A 16,102-nucleotide genomic window follows, 5' to 3' on the forward strand; every position below is an offset into this window, starting at 1 on the left:
ATTCTGTTCCAGCAGCAGCAAAGGGACAGTAACAGCTTCCAACTCACATCTCACTAACTTGAAGTTGGTCACATATTCACACCCGCTTGCAAGTGAAAAGAAAGACTTTATTTCAGTTAAAAAAAAAAAAAAAGTTTTACTGGATGAGTAGACGGTTTTAAGGGACAAGTGGACTCCCTGACATTGGCTGAAACAAATTAAAAATTAAGTTTGTGTCTTTCTCAAAGGGGACTAATTAGAAGTTTTTAATCTCCATTTTTTTTCTAGTGGGAAAATACATGCAAACTCAGTAATTATAGGGTGCTTATTCTATACTTAACATATAGAAAGCCCTTAATGTAGAGTCTTGTACACACTGTAGCCTGTCACCAAGCCTGAACATATCATGGCGGGCCTCTTGAAGGAAAGGGTGTCCAAGATAAACAAAAGGGGTTTGCCACAAGAATTCAGAGGTGGAAGGGGACACGAAGGCTCAGGGCTGTGAGCCATGTGGGGTATCTCTGCGTCCTTCGCTGGTCGTTCCCTGTTTCTCCTGGAATTCATTCCCCTTCTTGTGAGCAAGTCAACCCTCAAAAAGGGGTGTGGCCAATAACACCTCCCAGGAAGATGCTTCCGGTTCCTTCCATACAAGTCAAGGGAAGGAATGGCTGTCCTGTTCCTACCCTAGTCATCGTGACCAGTCATGGCATGCTGTGACTGGCCCACCCCACTCCTGTTCCTAGCGATGAAAGCATCAATAGAAGAAAGGGGTTTCTTAAAAAGGGAGGCGAGGTCTGTGACTGTCAAACTAATGCAAGAGATACAAGTGCGCAACGTAGCCACCACCGTCATACTCAGCCCCCACTTTGTGTCTACTTAACCTTTCCCTGTTCACCTACAGTCTTCCCTATCAGAACACGAAGCTCCTACAGATAAGGCGTTTGTTGACCTGTTTTTCTGATGCTGTGTCTCGCGGGGCTAGAACGCTATCTAGAAGTCACTTTGGCAATATCTTGGAGTGAGTCGCTTCCACAGCCAGTGTGACGAGTGAGGAATAGGCAAACCGTGTTGGAGAAGCTAAACCTCAGACGTGTTGGGAGCAGCACTCAGCCACCCTGTAAATCACGCAGCAAGCAGGGAAATGCTAAGCTGTCCAGAAAAGGCATCTGGGGTGTCTTAGATACCATCAGTCATCCACGGGCTCTTGCTGGCTCCCATTAACACTCCCACAGGGACTGAGGAGAAGAGGGATTACTGAAATAAGCCCAGAGCTCATGGAGGCTAGCAGCGCTCATTCCTTCCTCTTCTGAATCCTCTTTCACCAGAGCAATGAGCAGTTCATACAGTGGGATGATTTCAGTCTTACCTGCCTGCCCTTGACTACCCTTGAGAGCTCTGTGGAAGACAGGAGCTCTGTGATTCCAAGGGGAAAGCATAGAACGAAATTAGACCCCAGGAAAGACTTAGACACACTTGTCTTTGTGTTTGTTGGTTTATATTTTCCACCTACCCCCAAAGCTTCACTTTATAATGAGAGGGGGGGAGAGAGAGAAAGAAAAAGAAGGAGGAGGAGAGAGAGAGAGAGAGAGAGAAAAGAAGAAGAAGAAGAAGAAGAAGAAGAAGAAGAAGGAGAAGGAGGAGGAGGAGGAGGAGAGAGAGAGAGAAGGAGGGAGAGATGGAGAGAGAGAGTGTGTGTGTGTGTTATGACTTGATTGAAACCAGTAAAATTGGAAGTCCAGGAGATGGCCACATTTTTATTTCTTGTCAGCCTCTTGTTTTCTATATGGGAGGCCAACTTGGCCACAGCAACCTGATTTTCACTTTCAAACTGTCTGTGCCATTTATTTCCCCGCTGGGAACTCAGTCCTGGCTTACTATATAGTCACGAACATGGTGAATTTTCTATTTGCCTTTTACATGAGCACCAAGGAGAAAGCTGCTGAGGCTCTAGGAACAAACACACTGACCCTCTTTTTTTTTTTTCCATTGAATCTTGTTCTGCAGTTGGAGATATGAGTAAGACCCAGGTTTCAAGGAAAGCCTTTCTGATATTATTTTCTTGGAAATTCAGTTTTGCCATGTGGCACCAAGCAGCCTTCACTTCCGGCTGTGGCTAGTGGCCCCACACCCCTGAGTGTCTTGTCTTTGCAAGGCATCTAGACCTAAGTAGCAGATCAGTCTGTGGAAAGGTGCCTTTGGTGCCAGTGTATAAACATTGTATAGTTTCTATATTAAAAATGTGCATGCCTCATTGAAGAAATAGTAGCTAAAACTAGTGCTGACACTTTTCAGAGTCACTATTCTGCATCCCAAATACTTTCCACATATTTCCTGTTTAATTGTCCCAGAAGCCCTGTTAAATGGCTGACATTGCTAAGTCCCATTTTATAGATGAAGACCCATGAGTTGTCTGGTATCACACAACTAGCAGGATTTAAACCCAGTCACTACAGCTTCTGAAGCTAAGCCTTTAATCATCTCTTTTGTGATGTTTCTTCTTCAGCAATTTGGTCATTAACATCATTAGCTACGAACCGTGATCCAGGTTGGCCACACGTACCATGCAAGGATGAAGACAGCATCCAATCATGAGTTATGGCGTCAATTCCTGGGGAGGAATAGTTTTAGGTTTTATATTTAAGTATTTACCATTTACTGTGTTAGTTCAGTTAAAGGAACGCTCTGGTTCTTACTTTTATTTTGTTCTATAAAACAGGGATGTGTTAACTCCCTCACTGGATGGTTACGGGAGTAAATGACATGGCCTGCAAAATGCATGATCCAGACATATATTAAGTGTTCAATAAAAGTAAGCTTCATACTTTGGCCATTTTTTGGCGAGTAACTTACAATAATAACTTGTACTTCCAAAGAAGCTAAATTTGAACCTTTGTCTAAACTAGGTCTATAGTTTTCAGTGAGTCATGAATTCCCTTTTAACTTCTCAGGCCTGGATTTTGTTCCAAAGTCTGGTTAACTTTTGACCTGCAAGTAAACAACCTTAATTTCCATAACTGGCATGCCGGCTTTTCCCCAGAGCATCAGCTCTCAGCTTGGAGGTCGTGACCCCCTTTGAGGGCTGCATGATCCTTTCTACAGGGGTCACGTATCAGATGTCCTGCAAGATCAGATGTTTATATTACTATTCATGGCAGCACTTAGGAAGTAGCAGTGAATTTTAAGGTTTTGGGGGTCAGCTCCACGTGAGAGTCACAGCGTTGGGAAGGGTGAGGGCCTCTGCCCTAGAGCATCATGTTGCTGGGCTCCCCCAGGCATTTTGACTATCCATTCTTCAGGAGAATTAACTGAGTTGTCCTACCCCTGTCCTCTTGCCCACTCTTTCCTCCTGATGAGAAACCTGAGTGTGCCTTGTCAACTGCAGCCATTCTGGTCCCCCTGCCTGTCCCCGACGACCCTTGGGGTTGGAGATGAGTCAGAAGATCCCTGCCTCCCGCCCCCCCCACACCCCCCCCCCCCACACACACATACACACAGTTGCTTGAAGCAGCCAGCAAAGATACTTCCTGCAAGGACACAGGCTTCAGGGGCAGCCCAGACAGAATAGACCAGCTTCTCAAACTGCAAATGTGGAGAAGGCTGAATCCCACCCCCCCATCCCCCACCACCTCTACTCCCATCCCCCACCCCGCACCCCCCCCCATCCCACCAACCCCACGCCCTTCCATCCTTCCGTTGGGAACAGAGGGGACCTCCGTGTGCATCCCCAGGGAAGTCCACGAGGGCAACACTCCAGTCTTTGTCCCCGAGAGAGAGAGCATACTCCTCCGTCAGTGTGATCCACAGTCTTGGTCTCTAGCGACAGTCTCGGGGATGTTAAGCGGAGGTTTATCTTTGAGTGACTGGAGTTATTTTTGTTTTCGTCAGCCGGACTATTGTAATGAATGCGAAGGCCCTGGCGGGAACAAGGCTTTTATTATAATACGAGGCTGAGGATGGCTCCGACTGACCTTTCTTCTGCTGGAGTTTCAGTGTTTTAGTATGTGCCGCTTGTGCTGGAAAGAATTTATAATCACGGGCTGTCAAAGACAGCCATTGTTCCTCCTGCTCGGAACATGTGGGTCAGCCACAAGTGCCTGCAGCTCCCCCAACGCCAAAAGCTGGCGGAGAGAGCCAGCACGCCTGGATTCTTCTGAGGCATCGGGGAAGGCATTTTGCATATTTTTCATTGCCCCCCCCCCTTCTTTTTTTTTTAACTTTTGCCTCAGAAAGACAGCTCGCTTTCAGAGCAGGAATTTCCCTCCAAGGTAGCAGGCGATGGAAGCAAGTCGCACCAGAATTTTACAGCCCTGATTCTGCCTGCATTTGCCAGATAGTATAGCCCGGGGCAGTGGCAGTGAACTAGAGGCTTGTCCCACAGACATGCAGCTATGGATTCCGAAAGACAGGTCAAAGGTTTTTGTCTTTGTTGTCAGTGATCATTGCATTCTTGTGAAGCCAAGCTTTGTGAGTCTCTATATTTAATTACTTAAAAAAAAAAAAAAAAAAAAAAAAAAAAAAAAAGGCTTTATGGAACGTGAGTTACTTGGGGATTTAAAAAAAAAAAAACTTGTGCATGATATTCTAATTGAAAGGATGCAGCAGGAAAAAAAGTCGAGGAATTGAATAATCACTGTTGATGATGCTCATTAGCTTTGTTAGCTAGCTGCTACGACTTTCCCACACAGACTGTCTGTGCAAGTATCGTTACAGACCACTGGATGCCGAATAGTATATGTATGTTGCAGTCATATCTGAAATTCTTTCGTTTTATTTTGGGACAGGAGACTGATGACATTGAGAGCCCCAAGCGCAGTGTCCGAGACAGTGGCTACATCGACTGCTGGGACTCAGAGCGCAGCGACTCCCTCTCTCCTCCCCGCCACGGCAGAGATGACTCTTTCGACAGCCTGGATTCTTTTGGCTCCCGCTCCCGGCAGACACCTTCACCAGATGTAGTCCTCAGGGGAAGCAGCGATGGTAGGTTTTCTCTTCATACACTGTACATCTTGGAATTAATGATCCATAGGAGTTTCAGGGTCGAGGTGAGAGAGCTGAGTGCTGGGAAGGCAAACTCCATATCCACCTGGCTCAAGCCTGGGGATTCTATAAACTGGTGGTGGTGTGGGGGTAGGGGTAGGGGGAGTCTTTAACTGTTGTTTTTCATGGCTTTCAACATTTTGACTGGCCTTGCCAGCAGTTCATTTGAACACTGCCTCAGTGAGCGTGTCTTCTGTTGGAAAATATGTTACATCATTCTTCCCTGGGTCTCCCTGAATCAAGATGCTCTGCAGACCATTGGCTCATAAAATGTACTAAAGTTTATATACTGTGGGTACAAGGAAGGGAAATGTTTAGTGAGCAGCACACTACATAAGTGAAAATGGCACAACTCCCCCCAGCAAACTAATGTGAGCTTTAGATGCTTAAAAAAAAAAAAAAACCCGAGGGCCTGGAGCTGGGCCCTTCTTGACTGGTGCCAGTTTCAGCATCAATCAATTGGGTGCTTAGTGCATCTGAGTGGCAGGCTAGCTCAGTGCAAGAGGCCACAGATGCAGAATGCATACCCAGACTGCTCATTGGCCCCAGGGCTGGATTTTTATTTAAATCCTGTAGATTTGATATTACCTGTGTGGAATGGCCAATATTTTCTCTACAGAGATGTGTGGTCCTGCAGCCTGGTGTGCGTTCAGGGGAGGTCTAAGAGCTGCTTGTACGGTTCTCTTGTGCCTTTGGCTTTTTAGGAGGGCGTGCGGCTTAGCCCTGCGTGTGTAAACTTGTAGAAAAGACAGCGCAGCTGCTGGGGAAGTTGTTGTTTCTATTTTTGCATATGTTGCTGGTTGATAGTAATATTTTCGGACCTTCTTCTGCTGTCTGAGATCAAGGTTATCTTTTGTGGCTACAGTGTTGCTTTCTAACATAAAATTCTTTGTGTAGCTTTTTGTGTTTGTTTGTTTTTGTGAAGAATTAGTGATTGACCCTAGGGCCTTGTGAATTCTGGGTGAGTGCTGCACTGCTGAGCTATGTCCCCAGCCCCTCAGCTGCCCACTAAGATCCTGAGGTCCACTTTCACAGGTCCAGGCTCCGTATTAGACACTTAGCATGCAGTATCATATTTATTTAACCCTCGCCCTAGTCTTCAGCTAGTCATCTGGTCACATCTTAACTCATCCTTGCTCGAAGCTGGACGACACAACCTTGTCCTTATTTTATAGATGTGTCTTCCGGAATTTAAGTCTTTGTCCCAACATTTCTAAATGACAAAAATCACTGTCAGTCTAGTTGCTGAACTCTTATCAGCCTCAAGAAGTGTGGGTCCAAACTGGTCCTCTTAACTTACCCAGGCTACTTTTTCTTTGCCCAATAGAAGTTTTATTCTAGAATCACTGGACAAATGTGTTTGCTCAGAACGTACACTTTTCAGCTGACAGATTAGCCTCTGGGCCACATAGCCTGTGACTCCTAAAGAATTCCATGGTACATTGTGAGCCGCTTGAAAAATATTTCTGAAATTTTATTTGACATCGTAAGTACCACCCACAACACTGGAAGTTAAAATACCAAATCTCTGATCTAATTATGCTTTACTATAATCCAAGCATGGAACCATTGCACCCATGTTGTTTGTTTTAACTTTTTTTTTTTTTTTTTTTGTAATTGGTACTATAGATGCCTTAGTCTGTCACCACCTTTGAGAGGTTTAGACTTTAAACTGCATCTTGAAAAGATTTGGGATGGTGGTTAGTAATACTATACTAAAATATCCCAAAGCGCAGTTTAGTTGCAGCAATGAAGACAGATAGACTAGAGCCTATTTATAAAGGCTTTCTCCATCAAACAAACAATGTAGAATACAGTCCCCCCATTCTCCCTCCCAAACTGCATCTTACACATGTGTCACCAATGAGTCTGACAGCTTACAGCTTGTCTTTCTGTAAAATCATCAAGACCTAGTGACGTTTTAAAAGAAAAACAGCACATTATTTAATCTTCTTTTTTTTTTAATGCAGTATCGTTTTTCTCCAAATACATATTAATTATATAATTCTTTCTCGTGTGTTCCTTTAAAAATGACACTACTAAGCCAAGCGCAGTGGTGCACGCCTATGATCCCAGCACTCGGGCGAGGAGTTCAAGGCTTCCTCCAGCCTCTACAAACATCACCTGTGCAGGTAGTCAGGATGCTTTGCTGAACAGGAAACACAGTCTTAACACTCATGTGCTTGGAAAATTAGTAACATTTCATAAGTCTGACTTGTTGCATTAATTTAGTGTGCTTATATTTTATCAAAAAAGGTGTATTACAAAATAGAGATAAAGAATACGCAGAGGCAAAGCGCTTGAAGAAAATTATAAAGTATTTGTAATCGGTGGGGGGGGGGTGGCGGCAAATATGTGGAGGGAAGAGGAGGGGGAGGGCAGCAGGGTGCCTGTAATTGCTTGTAGCCACATGGAATGAAATAATAATGTGCCGTGTGCTCTGTTACATTTCCCTAACTTTGAACATTCAGGGAGAAGCCAGCCTAGTAAATTTCCATATCCACAGGATGAAGGGACATCAAACTCTTTTGCAAGTCTAGGCTTAGAGCATGCAGGCATATCATGCCAGCCTTTCTGAGGTCCTCTGTGTCATTTCATGGAATCCTCATAGCAGCACAGGAGCATGCCAGTGTCATCTCTCTGTAAGCCATGGGAACCTAGAATACAAGGAGTTTAAAGTCCCAGTGTCACAGACGAGCATGTGGTGGAACCAATATGCCATATTGGCTGTAAGTCTATGGAGCTATCCACCTGAGAACTATCCACCTGAGAGCTGGCTTGTTAACACTTCTTAAATTGTCTATCGAGACCGTCCTGAAGAGTCCTTCAAGGGAGGGAAAGGTGTCTTTACATGTTAGCGTAGCTTGAGACTTTTGGTATAGTGTAATAATATTTTAGATGCCGTACAGAAATGTGGCCCCCAGGCTGTATATTCTTAAAACTGAGGGATCCGAGATGACTCTAACCCTCACTAAGCTGTCATAGTACCTGGAATCTTTTTTGCTTTCATTCATTTATTCAGCACAGTGTAGAATTTTCCCTGGTCAGGACATTTAAAGAAGACGCTTACCTCAGTGCTGGGTGCTGACCGGACAGAACTTTGGGTGTCTGGAGAGCAGAATCCAGTTTCCATGAGCCCAGTGCTAATCAGCCATGGGGTGGGGTGGGCCCCTCTGGCTCCTCTGAGCCCATTTCTATCTTTATAAAGAGAGGCTGCTGTCAAGTGGAGAAACAGACCCACATGCTTGGCAAGATGCTGCGAGTATTTGTTTACAGGCAACACTTTAGTTTGACACTGACAAATACACTTGTTAACACTTGTGCTGGGAAGGGGGCTAAGTAATGAATCAGACACTAACAAGCCAGGAAACGGCCGAAATCTCAGAAGAGGGACTGTAAGCGAGCACCATGAATAATTCATAGTCTGGAACATTTTACGTACAATGAGCAACTTGTTCCCAGCCAATGCTTTTAGCTTACGGTCTTTTAAACGTCATTGTGCTGCCTCATCTCCGTGGTAAATCCTTACATTCCAGTCTCATGGAAGAGGGCAGTGAAGAGTATCCAGAGACAGATTTAGGAGGCCGCAGCTCATGTCTGGTGGACATGGAACTGTCACGACATAAAGATTAGGCAGCAGGTATTACACACTAGGTGCCAGATACCGGACCCATAGCTGTAGGTGGGAATCAGTTCCCGAGGAGTCCTGTAAAGTGGACCGCACTGTCACCCTCACTTTACACACTGTCAGATGGAGGCTTTAGTAGTCAGGCTAACGAGACTAAGGCATAGCAGAGCCGGAAGTGAAGTGGACCTGACCTAAAACCTTGCCCGCTCTCCCCTCTGCCTCGTCTCAGATCTTGGCTTGCTTCTTAAGCATAAATGTCTCTGCTATCAGCAGAGTCAGAACGGCATCCTGCTCTCAATCGCTGATTAAAGAGTTTTCAACCAGCATCTAAACAGCAGGTACTCATATGGTCATGTTTGTCTTCTTGATAGCTTCTTTCTTAAAGACCTTAGAAACTTAACAACATGAGGCAACAAGGAATGTGTTGTAGTTATTGGGGGGTGTTTATCTAGGAGCCAGGACGATGATGCTGGCAGAGCTGAATTCCTTGGCAGAAAACAAACAAACAAACAAAAAACCACTGGGTTAGACAAACCACTTCCTGTGGCATCTGGGTTTGAGATGCCCATTGGCTGCACCGAGTGTGCTTTAGAAGCCGGATGCTGGATAGCTCTGGTGTGGAAAACAAAAGGAGAAAAATTTAGGCACAGGAGAGGAGACCCACGACCATGGGTTGGTAGGGACAGCAGGAAGACGGTTGTCCCAGCCCAGGATCTGGGAAGACTCCACATACAAGGAGATGTAGCCTCTTGGAAGGCCGGCCCTCAGTGACGTCCACCTGTCGCTTTTCTAAGTTCTGCCATTCTCATCTGTCTTTGCTACTAGATTATAATTTACATCTTTTTCCTTGTTCTGAGGCAGGCTTGAAGGTACACACAGACGGCATGCTTGTCAGAATGTCTCACACAGTGGACTCTGGCTAGAGATCAGGAAAACTCTCACTGGGGGCACTGGTGAGATTTCCTTTTGACAGTAGCTGGAGCTCAAAGTTTGGCAAGCCAACAATTCCACATAGATGTGTCACTTACTGTAATTCCTGGCACACTTATGCTTACCTCTGTTTTTAAAAAAATAATCATGCTTGTAGTTTTATATTTCTCCTCCCTGAAATTTGAGGCCCTTTTCCAGAGGTGGCTAATTTAGACTGCCGTTTTCCCAAGTTTCTAACTCAAGGTAAGAATTCTGGAACACACAAGAGCGCTGCCCTTGATTCTACAGAGGTGCCATTGGGGTGTTTCTGCTAGCCCGTCATACGCTCCCAGTATCCATCCTCTCTTCCCTAGGAAGAGGAAGCGATTCTGAATCAGACTTGCCACACCGGAAGTTGCCAGATGTGAAGAAAGATGATATGTCCGCACGACGGACATCCCACGGTGAGCCGAAGTCAGCAGTGCCTTTTAACCAGTACCTCCCGAACAAAAGCAACCAGACGGCCTACGTCCCAGCACCTCTGAGGAAGAAGAAGGCGGAGCTGGAGGAATATCGGAAGAGCTGGAGCACAGCCACCTCCCCCCTGGGTGGGGAGAGGCCCTTCAGGTAGGAAAGAGGTTTCAGTCCCTTGACACACCATTGCAAAGGGAAGTGAGTGCCCAGTGTATCCCAGAGGGCTTGCCCTAAAAATGCCTGATTTCATGGAAGGTCCCTAGAACCGTGCCTGGTGCGCAGTAGGTGTCCAACAAGTACTTTGCTGAGGAGCTGCTGCTCTCAGGCCAGTATGTGGAAACAAGTATGTCATGTGTGCCCTACACACGTGCCTGCTCTATCTCTGAGCCTGTTATAGAATATGGATGTACAGGGACTCCTGGTGCAGTCATGTAGTGCAAGCTCAGATAAGGGAGGCGTGGCGGAGGCTAGAAGCCCAAGTGTAGACAAGTGTCGGGATAAATATGTTTTTCATTTTTTTTTGAGAAGGAAACTATCACCTTAATATCCATATTAATGTACAGTATTTATTCTGCAATTATTTGTTGAGTGTCTGTTATGTGCTGGGTGCTGTCTTGCAGGATTTGGGGGCCCAATAGCAAGGTACTAAGAAATAGTCTCTGTCTTTTGTATCTTTATAAGGACTTTTATATTTTCCTTTTATTAGCTATGATTTTCCTACTTTCAAAATGTTTTATTAAAAATTTGACTTAACTGATCCAAACTAATGTTTTACCTTTCCAGTAAGAAAAGGATTGTTTGTTTGTTTGTTTTGCTTTCAATATCAAGTGTTCAAGAGCCCTTGAACAGTGTGTAGGAGAAATTCATTGTGTCACTTAGCTACACTAAACTGCCTCACAGTAGCAGGATGGCATCCTGTGCTGTGACTGCCTTTTCTAAGTTAAAAGTGCTATCAAAATGTCTTCGAAGCGATGTTCTGTCTGTTCCCTGACCTGTCTGTTAGCTTAGTAAAAGATGCCGTCCAACTCCTTAGTTATCCTGAAACAATAGAGGAGGAGGGGAGTGACGCGGGGTCCCCCAGTGAAGATGACCCCAGTGGCCTGATGGGCCCGGAGGGCAAGCCTAAGGATGCCTTAGAAGCGCCTCCCAGCAATGGCGAGGGGCAGTCTCGTGGGGGCGTTGCTGCGGTGCTAGCTGCCACACCGGAAGACAGAGATGCTGTGGAAAGCCGAAAGCACAGGAGGCTGGAGCAAGCCGGGATCAAGGTCATGCCTGCAGCGCGGCGCTTTGCCAGGTTAGCTCGGCCCGCTGAGGGCTGCCCTGGCCGGCTTTCTGCATGCCCGCAGGTTTGGACTCCGTCTAGCAAAGTGGACCTCTCATCCTGTCTTCCCAGTTCCTCGGTGTCCGTTGCATCGCTCGCCTCTGCTCTGGACGAATAGAAATAGATACTCTGCCTTGGGGCATGTCTCTGCTGAGTCCTCGGCAAGTTTAAATGGAGCTAAAGTGTGAGCTCTTCTCCCTTCATTAGACGCCCCATCCCTACCGCCCCCCCCCCCCCCCCCCCCGCGCATCCTTGTGGTCAGTCACGTGGGCTGCAGGATTGACCTAGCGATAACATTTTATTTTACTATTGCTTGTGTCTCGTTAACTTTCATACTCCTAAATGGCTCATTACTTCATGCGACCGACCCATCATTAGAATATGTTCAATATCTTGAAATGAGGGATAACCTATTCACAGAGAATAACTGCCTTACAAAAGTCCACTGTTGGCACTCTCTTAAGGAGCCGTGAGTAGGACTGAACTCGTCAATGTATTCTCTAAGGCATGGATCAATGAGGCCTCTTCCTTGCAGCTAAAAGGCATTAGCATACAGTGCTACTGACTTCATAAGATAGGTGAGGCGTTTCAGGATAGCAGTCAAAGCCACAGAATTCCACAGGTCCGCAGTTTTATAGAGAGTTCTGGGAAGCACATTTATTATTATTATTATTTTTTATGTAAGAACCACAGTGGTCCTCACAAAATAATCTTGCCATTAGCACTCATATAACAAATGGATGCTCAGAGCAGTTTCATACGTGAAATTCCCTTCATACCTGCTGTTCCTTTTCATTTTAAAAGATCAATAGCACACTCACTTTTTTTTTTTTTTTTTTTTTTAAGAAGCATCAGCAGCAAAGGATGGGTGGTTGCATAAACTACTTTTCTTGGTGCTGTGAAAAAAAACAAAAAGTGCCTGACCCGGGCCACTGAAAGAAAGTGATCTGTTTTCACTCATGGTCTCGGGGGATTTTAGCCCATCATGCCAGGGAAAGTGTGGAGGTGGAAGCCGGGTGGTCATATTGACAGGTGTAGGAGGTGACTGGCTCTACCGTGGCAGGCAGTAGGGAGTGGTCCTCGATAAGGCCAGGCTACAAACTGTAGGGCTCCCTCCCAGTCACCCACCTCTGCCAGTAGGATCCCAGGTCCAAAAAGTTCTGCAGTTCTTCAGTCTCCCAAACAGTGTCACCAAGTAAAGACCAAATCAACAAACACATGAGCCAGTGGGGATTCTGAGGACAGTTCACATTGCAACCGGAGCAAGGATAGCAAGTGGCCTGGAGAGCTGGTTAGAGCTGGCCTGGCAGCCACATCCAGGTGCTTAGACCACAGCACTGCGTCTGCCTTGCACACGTGGATTTCCTTTAAGCTGCTCAGGTGGTTAGTCCCATGGTCTAGTTCTCTATTGAAATATCCGGGATTGGCTTTTACGGACTTAATTGTAGGGTAGCTTTGTGTTGATTGAAAACACACACACACACACACACACACACACACATGAATCTATTTCTTCTTTGTTTGTGGTATCCCACAGTTACTGTACTTACCCTCAAACATTTATGTGCTTCTAGAAATTCTGGTATAAAATTCTGCTTGTGTTATAAGCAGTTCTCTGAAATAACAAAGAAGAGTATTACACCCTCACTTCTGGATATCCAAATAATTCTTTGGCTCTATCTTTGAAGCATCTACTTATCCCAGAGACTAAACCAGAAGCTGAATACAGAAATGAGGACCACCCCCCCCCACACACACACACACTGTGCACCATTTTCAAACCGGTCTGCCTCCCCCTTAAACTTAGAGCAAAATTAAAACATTGCTAAGTTATACAGATAAGAGCATGAACACGAAAAATGAAATCTCTGCATCTTTGATGCGCATGCCTTTACTTTTATCGTATCTTTGAAGTCTTTTAGCTAGAGAGGGTGAGCACGGTGCTGCAGGGTGCTCAGTGGGCACACAGAGAGCAAATTTGTGTACAGGGTGGGAGTTCTGTAGGTGACCTGTATCACTTGGTAGCTGGAATGTACATTTCACAATAAAACATTGACTTCCCTGATAACTAACTCCCATTCAACATATAAACAGAGTCAGGGTTTAAATTTGATTCCAGTGGGAATCAAAATTAGGTGGTCATTTTTTGCTTGCTGTCCTCTGATTTACTTTTTATCTGTGTCACCAAGTTAATTATGAGGCAGAAGTGTACAGGCTTGCTGGTGTCATCACACTCAGACTTTCTCAGGCGGCATTTAAAATCACGTTGAGGCAGCTATCAATATTCCCCAGAGAATATGCCTCCAGTAGCGGTGCCATTATCTGTCTCAGTCACCAAGAATTCATTCGGCTGACAGTTTTCCAGCTTCTAGTTCCCTAGTTCCCTCCTCGAGACACACACCCCGTGCCACCAGCTCAGCATGTCTACATTTTTGCCACTTAGCTTTTTACAAGGCACAGTAGAGTTGAGAGTCATTCTAAGTTTATCCAATTTGGGGTCCTGCTTAACTGGAAAGTTGCTTAACTGGAATGAACCGCAGATCATAGAGGGGGAAAGGGGGCGGGTTCTCCATGTGTGGATGGGGGAGGGGGAAGGGGGCAGGTTCTCCATGTGTGGATAGAGGGGGGAAAGGGGGTAGGTTCTCCATGTGTGGAAAGTGAAAATGTAAATCATTGAACTTTGCCAGTGTCTCTCAAAGCATTGACCCCACGTCTCTCTTGTTTTGACATCCAGATGGATCCTGGCCATCACATACTTCTTGGGGCTGTTTCACAGTTGGGAAAGCCTTTGTCTGGCATGCTGTGCAAGAAAGGAGCTATACTGGAAAGGGGGAGGGAGCAACCTTTGTAGCCAGACCACTTTTCTGTTTCTTTCTCAAGGATCCTCACACACCTCCTTGCGTTACTTTTAAGCCAATATACACACAGAGCAATGATACATTTATTCCATTTTCATTTGATGTTAGGACTCATACTAACTTGTGAAAAAATAAACCAGGCATCAAGAAACAGAAAGTAGGACTTCTCATTAAATGTGTGGCAGTTAATATTTCCATCAAAGGTTTTTAAAAAGTATATAAACTGCTTTTTCTTCTATTTTACTTTATGACCATGTTAACTTAATTAACCCTCCCCCATAAGATTCTGCAAAAGAAGCCAGATTTCTTTTTTCAAGAGGGTAAAATAAGAACTAAGATTCACTTCCCCCTAAATTAAAATACCAAAGAGATTTGAGTTCTCTTATTTGGTGTTTCCCATTGGAAAAGTTAAAAAAAATTTTTTAACTGAATTATAGGTTTCACGTGACCGTATTTCTTTTCTAATTATTTGCATGTGTTTCATCACTCAGAATTTCTGCTAGTCTGTGAATGTTCTCAACCACATAGTAATTAATGACAGAGGGGAGACAACTCTCCAGGGAACAATAGACATTTTAGAAATCTTCACAGGGAGAGCAGATGCAGCCCAGACACAGATTCTTCTGCATCCCTCTGTACCAGATGCTGGCTCCCTGCTTCTCTCTGCACAGATTCCCCCAGTCTAGGGACTAGACAGACACAGGCATGACCTCTGTGGCTCTGGATGTGTCTGCCGTGCCTGGAGACAGGGTAACAGGGAGGCTTCTGATGTTGCCTGTGGCATTCCCAAGAGAACGGACAGGCCTTTCTGGAGAGCCCAGTTTCTTTCAATAGAACAAACTCCCTGCCAAGCCAAGCTGGCTGCTCATTGCCAAGAAAAAAGGGGTAAAAGAGAATGCCAGCTCTTCTCTAGTTTATTTATTGTGTGTGTGTGTGTGTGTGTGTGTGTGTGTGTGTGTGGTGTCTGTCTGTCTGTCTCTCTGTCTCTGTGTGTGTGTGTCTGTCTGTCTGTCTGTCTGTCTGTCTCTCTCTCTCTCTCTCTCTCTGTGTGTGTGTGTGTGTGTGTGTGTGTGTGTGTACATGTGCATGTTTGTGCTTTCGAGCATGCATAGGGCCCAGGAAGGACATCGTGAGTGCGGCTCTATCATTCTCTGCCTTAGTTCCTTGGAGCAGGGTTTCTGATCGAATCTGGAGATAGGCTAGTGGCCTGGAAAGTCCCAGTGGTGCCCTTGTCTGGTCCCTCCCCCTAGCACTGAGGTTATGGTAGCACTCTCTTAAAGGAGAGCCTACAGCCATTCCCCGTTAGGTGGGTGCTGTAAATTTAAAGTCAGGTCCTCTTGTTTGTACAACTAGGGCTCTCCCACTATCTACCCACACCCACACCCACCCCTTCCCCCACCCCCTCCTCCACCATCTCCCCCACCCCTACCCCCACTTCCTTAGTTTTAATCATTTTCTCATATGCTTTGAAATGTATAAGCCTTAGAAAGTCTGAGAGAAGCATTTTCTCTGCCCTATCCCATGCGTTGGGTCCCTCATCTCTCCTGGCCATCACTATAGCTTTCCTTTTTTTTTTTTTTTTTTTTTTCTTTTCTTTTTTTTTTTTTTTTTAAAAAGAAACAATGAGGTTGGCAAGGTTGCCAGTTATAAGATGGGCACTGCTTTTCTCTGTAGTCAAAGCAGGTCTTGAACTTGTGATCGCAAGTATGTGAGTCTGCAGACCTGGACCCTCAGGCCCTGATACAGCGCTGCATTTCAAATGGCATGTACATTGTATTTCTTCTAGTAAACAATGTTCACCCAGAGATTGCCAAACCTACCAGAAAATGTAAGTGAACATCCCGGCCCTGCTCCTTCTGCAGACTTAAAGTCATCTAGCTAAGCACAGAAAACTTG

General features: G+C 45.4%; 1 protein-coding gene across 1 annotated transcript in view; it reads left to right on the forward strand.

Annotated features, from left to right (window-relative positions):
* Window positions 1-16,102, forward strand: part of Limch1 (LIM and calponin homology domains 1) — a 326,098-nt gene that overhangs the window by 244,465 nt on the left and 65,531 nt on the right. The window contains exons 7-9 of the mRNA XM_051165075.1: window positions 4,761-4,956; window positions 9,928-10,180; window positions 11,061-11,321. Coding sequence (XP_051021032.1) covers window positions 4,761-4,956; window positions 9,928-10,180; window positions 11,061-11,321 — 710 coding nt within the window. The remainder of the gene's footprint in view (window positions 1-4,760; window positions 4,957-9,927; window positions 10,181-11,060; window positions 11,322-16,102) is intronic.

Source organism: Acomys russatus, chromosome 22, assembly GCF_903995435.1.
Source record: "Acomys russatus chromosome 22, mAcoRus1.1, whole genome shotgun sequence".
Lineage (NCBI taxonomy): Eukaryota > Metazoa > Chordata > Mammalia > Rodentia > Muridae > Acomys > Acomys russatus.